We start from the raw sequence: 15,168 nt of genomic DNA on the forward strand, positions 1-15,168 counted from the left end.
TCTTTTTCACATGAGGCCCCTGTGGTCAGGGGCTGGCACCTCACTGGCCTCACATCCTTTGATTGGTTGCCTCCCAACATGCAAACGGCTGTGGCTGCAGGTGGGGTGAGGAGGAAAGTGCAGGGGTGAGTAAGGACAGAAGCATCGCTGTCCACGGCGGCTTCTTTGGCCATGGCCTTGGCAGACACCTTACTAACATGGCCCTGCCCTCGACAGGTCATTAGAGAGAGCACACCTGGGCTCATTCACACCCCCATTGTTCTGGCCTCTTTTAGAATTGCTTTTACAGCTGTGCCTATGAAGTGCTGTTCCACCTTCGCCAGATGTGTCCTTAGAAAGCGCTTTACCTAAAATCCATTCATCCATCTATTCTGGGATGTGTTTGAGGGTGTGCTCAGCATTTGACTCAGTGACCCTGTATGAGGACTCATGGGAGAAATTTCTCTCATGTCTCATTAACAGGAATCCATGTGTTTCCTGAACAACTGGTTTGGGTATGTCTTGGGACATAATGATTCGTATAACTCGCTGTGCTTCCCTCTGTGCTGTCCGCTGGGAGGTCAGAGCTGAGTCTGCAGCAAGGGTACATGGCTTTATTGCGTGGGTTTTATGTATAACCTTTTCATCTTCTAAAAATTTTTTTGCCCTAATTTCCTCAATTATTTTCTGTCTGCAGGGGTGGGGAAAGCCCAGCCCACGGGCCATAGAAGGCCTGAGAAATCATTCGGTCTGGCCCTGCCAAGGCATTAGGGCTGAGCTAATTAAATGTCTGACCAAAGATAACAGGCTAATTTTTAAGCTGGTAATTTTGTATGGCTCACGAATGATGGTATAAATATCCAACTGGCCCTTGGCAGAGAAAAGGCTCCCCACCCCTGCTTTCGGTCGTATTAAGCTTCCTCCTTTCAGAACAAATCTCATGATCCCAGGTTCTCATAGACATGAAGCAGATGGGGCACGTGGATTACCCGAGATCCACGATGCAGCAAAACATGTTGTCTCTTCTGAGCACAATTCCCATGTTAGTCTCTTGCCCTTGTTAAGTAGCGTCGTGGCTCAGAAACAAAGACGAGGACATGGAATTCGGCCAGCTACACTGAATTACAAGACAAAACATCAGAGTCCCAGTCTCTTTAGTTCCAGTATTGCCCACCTGCTGTCTGTGTATTCCCTCGCGCGGCTGAGCTATTTCCTGATGTAACTGAGGGGTGTCGTCCTGCTCAGTGAAGCTTACACGGTTGCAGTTTTGATTTAGCGGCAGGTTAGCCTGGGGGGCACTTCGAAGATCGTGGACCTCGAATAAGCACGATTTCTCCTTGGAAAACAGACCCCTCAGAGTTCTTTCCCTGGCGAGTCACTGAGCAGCTCCGCTGTGTGTGTGTCTGTGATCCTTAAAGGAGGACATCGGAGAACTGGGCAGGCTGCGGAGGCACGGCGCGTTCAGCGTCTGGACGGTGCGCAAGGAGCGCTCCAAGGTGACGGGTTTCATTCGCTTTAAGCCCAGCCAGAGGCAGCTCTATCTGTTTGAAAGGGGAATCGTGTTCTGCAAGATACGGATGGAGCCCAGTGACCAGGGCCCGGCGCCTCATTACAGCTTTAAGAAGTCTATGAAGGTAACGGGCTCCTGTCCCCCCCCCCCCCCCCTCCGGGCGTCTGCACAGCCTATGGAGAGAAACACAGTGATCTGATGTTACAGACAGGAAGCTGTAGCACAGAGAGGTGGGGCTCACTTGCCAAATGCCACACAACAGAGCGAGAATCCACACCCACGTCTCACTCCAGAGTCCGGGCTGCGAATCAGTCAGCAGACAGGGCAGAGCTGGAGGAAAGGGGATTTCGTGCTAAGTAGAGGGAAGGGGCCTATTTCCTCCGGGCACAGGAGTGAGAGACTTGGTAAGTAGAGCCTGTGTTACGGAAGAGATGATCTTTGCTTAAAGGTTGCGGCCACAGCTCTACTGATAGGAAGATATAGTCTGTTATCCTCTGAAGCAGACGAGGCAGATGGCTCTGTGCCAGACTGTTTTATGCTCCTTGGAGCCGTTAAGAGAAGACAGCAAAAACACTTGGAAGAAAGATGGAAGAAGAGAGACATCAGGGGTAGAAAGGATTAGGGTAGCTGACAGTGACCATTCTGAAATCAGAAAACGATGGTTTGGACATTTTTCTTCTTTCTTTGTAACAGTGGACGACACTTTCAATTCACCAACTTGAAAGGGGGGGCAACAGAAAGTTTGAACTTGTCAACCGAAACGGACTTGAGAAATACATCCTGCAGGTAAAGCTCGGGGCTTCCCCAGAGGGGTGCCCGTGGCTGGACACATGTTTTCTATCTCATTGTTCCTACGGTCCCCCAGAGGATGAAGCCCTGTGCAATTCATCCTCCATCTGATCTGATACTCACGGTGTTTTCTTATCTGTAATTGCAGGCAGCTTCCAAGGAAATCAGAGATTGTTGGTTTTCGGAAATAAGTAAATTATTGATGGAACAACAAAACAATAATAAAGGTAGGGTTACCCTTGCTGGCTTCAGTCTGGAGAGTTATACTATGTCCAACCTTGTGGGGGGTGTGCAGATTGGAGATAGTGTTAAAGAAAATGGTTTGCCAGGAAAATAACTGTGGCCACACTTTTGAGTACCTGGAAGGTAAAGGGCTTGCTTTAGATGGTATGCATTTTTTGTGGTTGTGTGTGTGTGTGTGTGTGTGTGTGTGTGTGTGTGGTGTGTGTGTGCGTAGCCCTTGTAGTTGTGTTCCCCCACATATGTAATTGCCAAGATTAACTTTCTCAACCCAATAGCTCAAAGCCACCCCAGAAAATTTTCATGGAAATTTAAATGGCCAATACGACTTTCAGAAGCTGTACTACTTTTTCTAAAAAAAAAAAATTGAAATATAATTAATATACAATTCACTCTCTTAAAGTGTACAAATCATTGGGGTTTAGTCTATTCATGAGGTTGTGCAACCATCGCCGCGTGACAAATTCCAGAATATTGTCACCCTCCCACCCCCGCCATAAAACCATGTACCATTAACACCCGTTTCCCATCTCCTCCCGACAGCCCCTGACAACCACTGATTTACCTCCTGTCTCTATGTACATTTTTATTCTGGACATTTTATATCAATGGAATCATATAAAATGTGGCACTTTCTGTCCAGTTTCATTCAGCCTGATTTTCTCAGCGTCCATCCCTGTTGTAGCATGAATAAGTGCTTCACTTTTTTCCACAGGTGAATACTAGTGTATTGGATGGACATACCATATTTGTTTATCCATTCACCTGTTGACGGATAGTTGAGTTGTTTTCACTTTTTGGATATTGTGCATAATGCTGCTATGGAAACTTGTGTGCAAGTTTTTGTGTGATCCTATGTCATCAATTCCCTGGGGTATATATGCAGGGCCATATGGTAACTCTGTGTTAACTTTTGAGGAATTTAAACAATTGCCTCCACTCATTTTCTATAAATGCCCCTGGGGAAAGGCTTTTTACACTGGCCAAGCTTTGAATCGGTCCTGATAAAACAAATTTGCAATGAGGGTATTGCAAGGAACCCCCAGACAAATGAATAATGATGGTTCTCTGGGATGAGACTCTGAAGGAGCTACCATCCTGTGCTGCCCCTCCCTCCGGTGACGGCCAGATTGCTGAACCTCCTCATCCTGCTAAACCTCCTCATGATTGCTAAAGCTCAAGACAGATTTCAGGTCCTTGGTGTCCAAGGCTGTCACCAAGAGTTGGGGGCAGAATGGGACAGGGCAACTAAAATACCACGCAGCTCACCGTTCACGCTGAAATGCAGCCATTTCTCTTAAATCAGTGCTGTCCGGAATGCTGCCAGCCTTTGTCTAATTCCCAGTGTTCTGAAAATACCGTTTCTGGCTTCTCTTGCCAGTTTTTTTCCGTGCTTTCATGTGGAGTTTTTGGAAGAATATAGTATTTTTTTTTTTGCACCATTTTCACAAATGTCACTTGCTGTAGTCCTTTTCAGAATTAAAAGTCATCTTTGAGTGGGCTTCACCCCGTCACTTTTTATTTTTTCAGTATACCCTCATTACAGCAGGGATATTTTGTAGAACAACCCACAAGTTTCATCAATTGAGTTTTAATATTTCCTTTAGGTAATGTTGCTGGGGTTAAGAAATGTGGATCTCATATGGAAAAATCTATTTCTTATCATTTATACTGGCCATGTTGTTCTGCACTTGGTGAGGAAAATCATATAAATATGAAAAGATGAGCTTTGTCTCTGGAGATTTAGATTCAGATTTATAATGAAACCATTTGATATCCTTTCTGTGTCTGCTGTGATTGCCAAGTGGTCAGGAGGAAGTGAGGGTGAGTGTGCGTCATGTAGAAAAGATAGATTAAGAAGTGTGACTGGAAAACCAGAACCAAGTGACCCAGTTCTTGATTTAAACTGTAGGCCTCTGCCAGGAAATAGTAACAAGAGTACATAATCGATTTTAATTTATATAAGTACTAGAGGCCCAGTGCACGAAAATTCATGCACTCAGGGTGGGGGGTCCCTCATCCTGACCTGCTCCCTCTCGCAGTCAGGGACCCCTTGGAGGATGTCCACCTGCCTGCTTAGGCCCGTTCCCAGGGGATAAGGGCCTATTTGGCAGTCAGACATCCCTCTGGCAGCCCAGGAGCCCTCGGGGGATGTCTGACTAACGGCCTAGGCCCGCACTCCCCCCATTAGTTGGACATCCTTAGTGCGGCCACGGAGGCGGGAGAGGCTCCCGCCACCAGCACTGCACTGGCCAGCCATGAGCCGGCTGATGGCTGAGTGGCACTCCCCTTGTGGAAGCGCACTGACCACCTGGGGGTGGCAGCTCCTGCATTGAGCATCTGCCCCCTGGTGGTCAGTGTGCATCATAGTGACTGGTCGTTCCCAGTCGTTCTGCCATTAGGGTCAATTTGCATCTTACCCTTTTATTATCCTATCTTATAAAAGAGTAATATGCAAATTAACCATCACTCTGTCACAAAGATGATGGCGGCACAGAGCTGGAGTGAGCAGGAAGCTTGAGTTGCCCTGGCAATGGAGGAAGCCAAGCTTCCCGCCTGCCCTGCCGGCCCTGAGCTCCGCTCAAGGCTACAAAGTTTCAATTATAGAAGGTAAATAAATCCCAGATACCTGCTTCCAGCCGGCGTGGCTTCCACTCAAGGAGGAGCTGGGAGCCTGACCAAGGCAACAAAGTTTCAATTATAGAAGATAAATAAATCCCAGCAGATACCTACTTCCAACCCGTGGCATGGCCAGCCTGAAAACGACCCTCAGCCCCTCACCCAAGTTGGCCAGGCACCCCAGTGGGGACCCCCACCCTGAAGGGGCTGTGGCCAGCCTGCAAACAGTCATCAGCTCCTCACCCAGGCTGGCCACACCCCCATGGGGTGAGGGTTCCCACTGGGAGGCTTGACCAGCCTGCAAACAGTCATCAGCTCCTCACCCAGGCTGGCCACACCCCCATGGGGTGAGGGTTCCCACTGGGAGGCTTGACCAGCCTGCAAACAGCCATCAGCCCCTCACCCAGGCTGGCCAGGCACCCTAGCAGGACCCCCACCCTGATCCAGGACACCCTTCAACAGCCGGCCCCCACCCGTCACCAGGCCTCTATCCTATATAATAAAAGATGAGAAAGATCAGCTGCCTCCTGCACACCCCCTACTGGGGATTGAGCTCACAACCCAGGCATGTGACCTGACCAGGAATTGAAACTGTGACCTCCTGATTCATAGGTTGATGCTCAACCACTGAGCACCACTGGCCGAACTCATGCTTCTTTTTTATTACTTTTCTCCTACCCCTTTCTCACCTCTCACTGCTTTTCAGATGATCAATGATTTTTCTGTCACTATAGATTAGTTTGAATTTTCTAGAATTCCATAAAGGGAATCATATAACATGTGCTTTATTGGGAAGGTTTCTTTCACTCAGCATACTTATTTTGAGATTCATTCATGCTGTTTAGTGTAACAATAGTACATTACTGTGTAGCATACCCTTATTTGGATATACCCCAATTTCTTTATCCATTTACCTGTTAATGAACATTGGGTCTGTTTCCACTGTGGGGAGCTATTTTGAATAACGCTGTTATGAACATTCAGGTAAAATCTTTTGTGAACATATGTTTTCATTTCTCTCAGGTAAAATGCTTAGGCCATGTGGCAGGTGCATGTCTAACTTTCTAAGAAATTGCTAAACTATTTCCTTATATTGTCACAGCAGTGTATGGGAGTTTCACTTGCTCCCCACATCCTCACCAGCACTTGGTATTGTCAGTCTTTTTAAGCTTTCTAATAGATGTGTAGTGGTTTGTCATTGGAGTTTTAATTTGCTTTTTCCTAGTGGCTAATGGCTGAGCATCTTTCCGTGTGCTTCTTTGCCATCCAAATATCTCCTTTGGTGAAGTGTCTGTCTGAATCTTTGCTCATTATTTTCTTATTATTGAGTTTTGAGAGGATTTTTTTTTTATTTCTTAGACACAAGTCCTTAGTAGATATTTGTTTTGCAAATATTATTTTTTCAGTGTGTGGCTTATCTTTTTGTTCTCTTAGGAGTGCCTTTTGAAGAACAAAAAATTTAATTTTGGTGAAATCCAGTTTTAAAAAATGTGTGGATCATACTTTTGATGTTGTGCCTAAGAAATCTTTGTCTAATGGTCACAAAGATTTTCTCCTATGTTTTCCCTTAGAAGTTTTGTAGTTTAAGATTTACATTTAAGTCTCTGATACATTTTGAGGTTTTGTTTTGTTGTTGGTGTGTGGTGTGAAGTGTGGATTAAAGTTCGGTGTTTGCTTACTTAAGGCCAGTTGTTCCATTATCATTTCTCCAATTGACTTTGTATCAGGGCACCTATTTCTGGATGCTCTGTTTGGTTCCATGGATCTACTTGTCTATCTTGACAGCAATACCTTGATTACTATCTTGGTTGGCTGTAGCTTTCTAATAAGTCTTCAAATCAGATCATTGGAGTTTTTAAAGGAAAATCAATATATATAATTGATTTCAGAGAGGAAGGGAGAGGGAGAGAGAGATAGAAACATTTGGGCTCAGGTGGAAAAAGTGAGCACTTAATGGGCACATAGTTTATTCCTTACTTCAGCAGCAGAACCAGGTCTTCTGAGCCTGGCTCACCGAGCAGGGTTGGTTGCAATGTTCCTGTGAGTCAGCCAACAGCGAGAGCTCTAGGAATTCGCAGGGGCCCTTGCACCCTGTGTGTGAGCAGGAGCGGGGCCTTGGGCTGGTCCCTGAGAAAAGACAAGACTCCAGGGGCAGAACACAGACTTGGGGGCATCAAGGAACAGGGGAGGGGGGTTGGAAGGTTCTAAGATTAGGAATACTAGGACTGTATGTCTGTCCAGCACTTTATGAAGCCCTGACACATACAACATTATCACCCCAGTTCATTCCTGCATTGCTCTACACATTGCTTTAACCCAGGTGGGCATACATAACTCTGTGCCTTCTGGGCAAGGCATATATGGGCCCCAGCCACAGGGGCCGCTAAGGTGGCAGGAAGGACACAGCAGCCTCTGAGGATGTGGAGACAAGGCCTCTGCAGACAGCCAGGCAGCAGGGGCCTTGTGCTCAGAGGGCCTGAGGGAGTCAGATAGGACTTGGGCCGGGAAGAGTCGAGTGTGGCCTGATGGGTGGGACACAGCAGTGGGACAGTTCAAGGAGGGAGGCAGGCTCTGTGGTTTGGGACAACCTCTTCATTTGTGGCCTGACCACCTGTGACCAGAAGGCCTAGGGAGACTGAGGGGAACATCATGCTCACCGGGAAGGGCTCGGGGGCAGGCAGCTTCATGGGACAGCACAGTGCAGTGCGTGGGGTGCCGTGCGTGGGATATGGTGCTGACAGCCAGAGCCCGGGGCTGGGAAATGAAGGCCACACAGGCCCATCCTAGCAACTGGACAACTCATGGCAGTCACACGGGGCGAAGGGTGGACCCAGGAACCTTTGAAAATCACTGAGCTGCCTCTCAGTGAGCATCTTTCAGTGGGGATCTGCGGCCCTGCCTGAGCGGTTCACAGGTAGAGTGGAGGAAATAAGGCCGGGAGAGGGGAGGCAGGCTGCAAATATGTATCAGGCTGAGGAGTTTGGCTTGTGTGCTGGTGAAGGCAGTGGGGAGCCGCTGGAGGCTGAGACCTGGTGTTGTCCTAGTAGCTGGGACAACCCCTGAGCAAAGAATGCGATTCTGATCACTGCCCCTGAAAGAGCTGATCTTTCCCTCACCCAGTCAGATAATTTGGGCTCAGGTGGAAAAAGTGAGCACTTAATGGGTACATAGTTTATTCCTTAATTCAGCATTAACGGCACTAACTGTGGAAAGCGGGAGGGACCCAGAATCAAGGCTCGCAGGGAATTCTGTGGGAGGGACAGCGAAGGAGAAGAGGAGGCCAGGGTCAAACCAGCCAGGACTGCAGGAATGTTTGTGAATTGCTAGGAAAATAAGGCAGATCTACACACTCTCATGTGTTCTTACGGTATTCTCTCTAAGTATACATGTGTGTATAGAATTCATATGTAAAACCAAATCAACTTGGATTACATTTGACAGTGCTGTGTTTTTTTAATCTCAAGTCAAGGGAATCTGCAGTTTGAAGCAAGTGCTAGGTGTGTACTGAGGTCTTTTTAAAAAGTGTCAAATATTGTACATAGTCCATATTAATTCTACATGATTTCTTTTATTGCTACTTTCAACACTTAACTTAGTAGCAGGGATTTTCAATTAAAAAACACACATGATAGTTCTTCAACCCCACTGCCAGCCTGGGGCATCTTTCCTAATGCTTGCTTGCTGTGTTGTCAGGTGACCTCAGACCTGCCATTTTGAAACATCCCTTAATTACCCTTTTTTCCTGGCTGTTCTCTTGAGCTTTCAAATGAGAACTTCCAATTCTACTGCTACTTTCACCGGGCTGCCCCGCCTCCTAGTTTACAGAGTCGCCAAATATACCAGCTTCCCTCACCCCCTGATCACCACTCTTTCTCTCTTCATTTCTCCTTGTCTGGGAGGGAGACCCACTCACACCTCTTTCGGGGTTAAGTTCTCGCTGGTGCTCCTGCCGACTTAGAAACTTTCTCATCTGTAATTCCTCTCCCTATGCAAGGAACGCAGCGGGCATTTCATAAACACTTATCAAATGAACTTGGAAACTGTGATCCAGTTCAGGGGAGAAGCTCAGTTGGCCCTAATGGAGGCACCTCTGACCTAAAACAAAGAGATGACAGAGGTGGCAAGGGGTGACGAGACGGCTGAGTCCCTCTCTCTCCCCTCTGTATCCACTGTATCTTACGAAGCACTCTAGTACAGAATTTAACATGCTGTGTTATAATTTTACTAGAGGCCCAGTGCACGAAATTGGTGCATGGGGGAGAGGGGTGGGTCCCTCTGCCTGGCCTGCACCCTCTCGCAATCCAGTACCACTGGTTCATAACCGCTCGCCTGCCTGATCGCCCCTAACCCCTCTGCCTGCCTGTCTCATTGCCCCTAACCACTCTGCCTGCCTGCCTGATCGCCTCTAACTGCTTGCCTGCCTGCCTGCCTAATCGCCCCTAACCGCCACTTCTCCTGGAAGGTCGTTCGGCTGTCCAGTCTAATTAGCATATTACGCTTTTATTATTATAGATGATGTGGATTTTTTCCCTCTCCACCAGAGCATGAATTTTTCTTCTAGGGCATGGGAGTTGTCTTATTAGTTTGAGCTTCCCTCAGGCCTCATAGTATACAAAGGCCTGGCACTTGTATACTGGCACTTGTATAGGTGCTGAATAATCACATCAGGCTAGCAAACTACTCTGATGAAATTTAGCTAAAAGTACATTTTACCCATCTCTGACCTCCAGTGTCCAGTAAGTGTTTATTTGTTGAGCTAATCTAACCCCCAAAGGTTACTATAATAGTTGGCATTTCAGGACAGGGGAAGGAGAATGAGGGAACTATTGTGAGCCAACCAAACAGCTCTTCAGAGGATGAAAGGGGATTCTCCCACTTTAAGACTTGCAGCCAGTCAGATGTTAACTGTAGCATCCAGCAAGTGGTGTCCCTTGACCACTCCCCTGTTGGGTGTCATACAGCCAGGGCAGGTCTCAGACTCAAGTGAAGGAGGAGGATGAAGGAGGCCCTTGAGACCAGAAGAACCTGGTAAACCAGCCCCACTCCAGCTAGTACAGGAGGAATGCATTGCCATTCTGTCTAGTGTTCTGTGCTCATGGACAGTTCTCTAAGCAAAGGCAAGACAGTGGAGGCCTAGCTGCATGGCTCAGTGATTGAGCGTTGGCCTATGAACTAGAAGGTCATAGTAGGGGCACATGCCCAGGTTGTGGGCTCAGGGGGGCATGCGGGAGGCAGCCAGTCAGTGATTTTCTCCCATCATTGATGTTTCAATCTCTCTCCCTCTCCATTCCTCTCTGAAATCAATACAAATATGTATTTTTAAGAAAGCAAAAGTATAGGCCTGAGAAAAGGGGGGAAGCGGGGGTGCTCAAGGAGAGCATGCACTGGCCTCCTGTATCGTGAGGGGTTTTAATCTGTTTTCTAAAGGCAGGAATTTTAGGGGAGGTCTCGGGAGGGTCTCAGTGGAATATTCACAGCTTTCCAGGTGTGCCCTTCAATATGCTGAGTCATCAAGATGAGCGTAGAGAGGGGTCAGGATCATTCTCTGGTCAGTTTCATCTTAAGAACGTCACCGAGTGCCCCAGCGGGTAGCTCCGTTGGTTGGAGTGTCGTCCATCTACCTAAAGGACTGTAGGCTTGGTTCCCAGTCAGGGCATATACCTAGGTTGTCAGTTCGATCCCCGCTTGGGGAGTGTACGGGAAGCAACAGACCAATGTTTCTCCCTCACATCGATGTCTCTCCTCCCTCTCTCTTCCTTCCTCTCTCTCTGAAAAGAGAAAACAATCAATAAACATATCCTCCAATGAGTATAAAAAACAACAACAATGTCACCGAAGAGGGACCGAGCAGGTGTGTCCCAGCACAGCCTGGAATGTGTAAACCATTTGCTCCTAAGAGTCCTTGGCTAGGGAAGATAAGACCTTGCGATTTATTATCTGACTGTAAATTACTTGACCAGTCTGTTCAGCCATCTGTCTCAGTTTCCCCATTCCATTTGCCAAAGAATTTTCCTAGCTTCTCACTATCCTGCCTCAGTGTGAAATTTTTGTTTTGTTTTCCAGGGATACTTTGTATTGGCTTGTGGAAACTTTTTTTTTTTTTTTAAAAAAGGTAAAATCATATTTTTATCCCCTAAATAATTGGCTTTATCCCTCAATCCTGTCTCAGATCAAGCCACATCCCAGCTTCCTTTTCTATTTTGAAAACCTTGAAATGAAGGAAGACGGACCCCTGGTATTGGACTCCTCTTTTGGGGGGAGGGGGGGCGGGGGGGAAATCCCCTGCAGATGAGTGAAGTATATACTCAGAATTCCATTCTCAACCTACAGGTTATTTATGTAACAGGAGACTCTTCCGATTATCAAAAACTGTTAGAAAATTGAGCCTCTCAGCCTTACCTGGTCATAGAGTATGTTTTGTTCTTGAGGCATTTAGCCCCTTCTTTTCCATGTGCCAAGAATCCCTTAAAGAGCTCTTTAAAAGACCCTTTGCTTGAGGGCAGAGGGCCAACATGGGCACAATCTACCAATCTGCAGATATGAGCAAATTGACAGGGTTAAACTTCTTCATCCCAAACATAAGGATGTGGATTTGTCCAGATGTGTCCATATGTCTGCATGTAGCTGTGTGTGCGCACACATGCACGCACACACTTCCAGTGCTAGGAAAGCAGGCTGGGTGCAGAAGACAGAAAAATAACAGTGGGATGACTATCACGTCAACATGAGCTTTGGCGATGCTTTCGCTGGTTAGGTTCATAAAAACCGTCAGCTCGTCAGGAGATCGACCAAACCTCAAAAAACCCCAGTTATGTTGTGGAAAGTAGCATAATTCACTGAAATTATTCACAAACGCTGGTGAGGATATGGAGCAACAGGAACTCTCAATCATTGCTGGTGGGAATGCAAAATGGTACAGACAGTTTGGCAGCGTCTTACAAAAGCTAAAGACAGTTTTGCCATAGGGTCCAACCATCTCACTGCTTGGTATTTACTCAAATGAGTAGCAAACTAGAGTACATCCATACAATGAGATATTATTCAGCAATGGAAAGAAATGAGCTATCAAGTCACCAAAGACATAAGGAAACTTAAATGTATGTTGCTAAGTAAAAGAAGTCAGTTTTTAAAGACTATATATACTGTATGATTTCATCTATATGACATTCTGGAAAAGGCAAAAGTATAAAAAACGTGAAAAGATCAGTGGTTACCAGGTGTTTGGGGGTGGGGGCATGAATAGATAGATGGAGCAAGGAGATTTTGAGGGCAATGAAACTATTTACATGACATAATGATGAGCACATGACACTATGCATTTGTCATAACCCATAACTATAGGCACAAAGAATAAACCCTAATGTAAGCTAGGGACTTCAGTTAACATGCATCAGTATTGGGTTACCAACTGTAACAAATGTATCACCTTAATGCAAAATGGTTTTTTAAAAAATGTGTTTTTAATGATTTTTAGAGAGAGATGGAAACATACTGCCTCCTGCATGCCTTCCATTGGGGATAGAGCCTGCAACCTGGGCATGTGCCCTGACTGGGAATTGAACCGGTGACCTCTTTGTGTATGGGTCAAAGCTCAACCACTGAGCTACACGGGCTGGGCACAAGATGTTAATATAGGAGAAGCTGTGTGAGGAGAGAATGGAGATGGTTTATATGGGAATTATCTGTACTTTCTGCTCAAATTTTCTGTAAACCTAAAACTAGAATCTATTAAATTTTTTTCTTTAAAAAAAGAAAGCCCACACACAGTGGTACAGTAGAGGCTGTTGACACCTTGCCCAATTCTTTTTATCAGGTGGGGGCACCCGCCTTTCAGCTGCTGTGAGGTTAGCTGCTAACAGCTCACCACTGTGGCATTCTGAGAACTGCCCCAGAACCCCGTCACCAGGCACTTCCTCAGCGGTGATGGCCTCCTGTAAGGGGTGTGTCCCGCCTCCCTTCCTGACCTCTTCTAGAGCAATAACTGGCACCAGCCAATGACTTACTGGTTCGTCTGCCTCCAGATGGGACATGTGTGGTACCATCCCTGCCCCAGGGTTTCCCGGGGCATCAGGCTGATGTTAGACGTCAACTGAACCCACACCTGTAACTGGCTTCCTCCCTCCTCTGTCTTTGCCCTCATTGCCTCACAGTTTCATCTACTAGTAAAAGTCCTTTCTCTATAACTTGCTTGCATAATCTGCTTCTGAGAAACCTGACCTAAGATTGTTAGCACCAGTCAAGGTCCTAGAAAGGATGGGATTCTGGTGTTGGGTTACTTGCTGGCCACCCCATCATGAGTGCTATGGATAACCCTGGTTCCTGGTCGGCTGCAGCAGTCCATTTGCTAAGACCTTCACCTGTGGTGACCTGGGATTGGAAGTAGGTGGACAGGGATGTGCCAGCTGGTGCAGTGTCTGAGAAGTTTGGGGGAAATATCAACTGTCAGGACTGTGGAATTTGGCTGCTATTGCTAAGCACCACTGGTGCACAGAATAGAGTGACAGGCTCAGATTAATCATCAACTGAAAAGCACAGTGTGAGGACCTCTTTGCCCATGTTCAGCCCCTTATCTCCTAAAGCGCAGTACTTGACAGAAGGATGAATTCCCAGCCAAGGCCAGTCTGCTGCTGACCAGATTGGGCTCCTGGTGCCAACAGATGAGCAGGTAAGGCAGGCCCTGGTAGGAAAGACATGGGCCCCTAAAACTTGGGATGAGGAGTGTGGGTACATGTCCCTGCTCCCCTGGGCTGGCAGAGGTGCCCCACTCTCCCTTGTTGGAAGATAGACCCTTCTCCTCCCCTCGCCCCCCAAGATTATGCAGAAAACTCCTGACCTGTTTCAGAACAATAGCTAACATCAAATTACAACATGATCTGACTGGGAAGAGACCCTTGGACGTATGGACATAAGCTCAAAATGTGAGGATCTTTGAGTCATGCATGAATGCCCACCAGAGAATATCCATTGCAGAAAAGGTACCAAACAACCAAGGGCACTGGATGGCTTGGCCAGCAAGTGCCAGCCAGCTTCTCCCTCAGCACCCAGTGCCCGCACCGCGGGCTCCTACGTGGAGAAGCCTTGGCAGCAGAATGGGAGGCTGTGCATGGGCCCAGCAGCATGGGCTCCCTGCCATCCAGACCGATGTAGCAATTCCGCTCTTGACTGTCCAACCACCAGCACGGAGATCTAAGCTGAGCCCCAGTTGGATACCATCCCATGAGTTGATTTCATGAGACCCGTTCTAGGCTGGAAAGTACAGCGATTCATCCTGAGTGGGGTTGACACGTGTGCTTTCCTGCCCACAGTGCCTCAGTGAGCATCACTGTAGGGACTTGTGTGGTGTCTGATCAACCATAGAACATTGCTTTGATGGAGAGACTCATCATGTGCATACATCACAGAATCGACCCACCAGTCCTACCACACACCACCCCGCTCAGAAGCGGCCAGCCTGACAGAGCCATGGAGTAGCCTTTGGAAAGCGAGGATGAGCAGCAGCATTGGGCATGACCTGCGGGGTGGGGGTGCTAACCTTAAACCAATGGCACCAGGCCCCCAGGAGGCAGAATATATGAATCTGGGAGCCAAGAGGTCAAATAAGTTGTGACCTTATTCATTATCACACTCCTGTCAAATATCCACATGGGGAATTTGTCCTCCCTGTCCCTGCAATCTTAGTCTCAGTGGATCTAGAGCAGTGGTTCTCAACCTTCCTAATGCCGCGACCCTTTAATACAGTTCCTCATGTTGTGGTGACCCCCAACCATAAAATTATTTTCGTTGCTACTTCATAACTGTGATTTTGCTACTGTTATGAATCGTAATGTAAATATCTGATATGCAGGATGTATTTTCATTGTTACAAATTGAACATAATTAAAGCATAGCGATTAATCACAAAAACAATATGTAATTAGATATGTGTTTTCTGATGGTCTTAGGTGATCCCTGTGAAAGGGTCGTTTGACCCCAGAAGGGGTCGCGACCCACAGGTTGAGAACCGCTGCTTTAGAGGGAGTGGTTCCCAAGAA

The 15,168-nt window shown here is 47.0% G+C and overlaps 1 protein-coding gene across 3 annotated transcripts in view; it reads left to right on the top strand.

The window, feature by feature from the left end:
* The window catches only part of MCF2L2 (MCF.2 cell line derived transforming sequence-like 2), a 219,257-nt gene that overhangs the window by 183,024 nt on the left and 21,065 nt on the right, over positions 1–15,168 (top strand). For all 3 annotated transcript variants that reach the window (XM_036350596.1, XM_036350595.1, XM_036350594.1), the window contains exons 23-25: positions 1,398–1,613; positions 2,183–2,275; positions 2,427–2,505. In XM_036350596.1, the coding sequence (XP_036206489.1) occupies positions 1,398–1,613; positions 2,183–2,275; positions 2,427–2,505 (388 nt within the window). The remainder of the gene's footprint in view (positions 1–1,397; positions 1,614–2,182; positions 2,276–2,426; positions 2,506–15,168) is intronic.

This window comes from Myotis myotis, unplaced genomic scaffold (genome assembly GCF_014108235.1).
Source record: "Myotis myotis isolate mMyoMyo1 unplaced genomic scaffold, mMyoMyo1.p scaffold_m19_p_2, whole genome shotgun sequence".
NCBI classification, from domain to species: Eukaryota; Metazoa; Chordata; class Mammalia; order Chiroptera; family Vespertilionidae; genus Myotis; species Myotis myotis.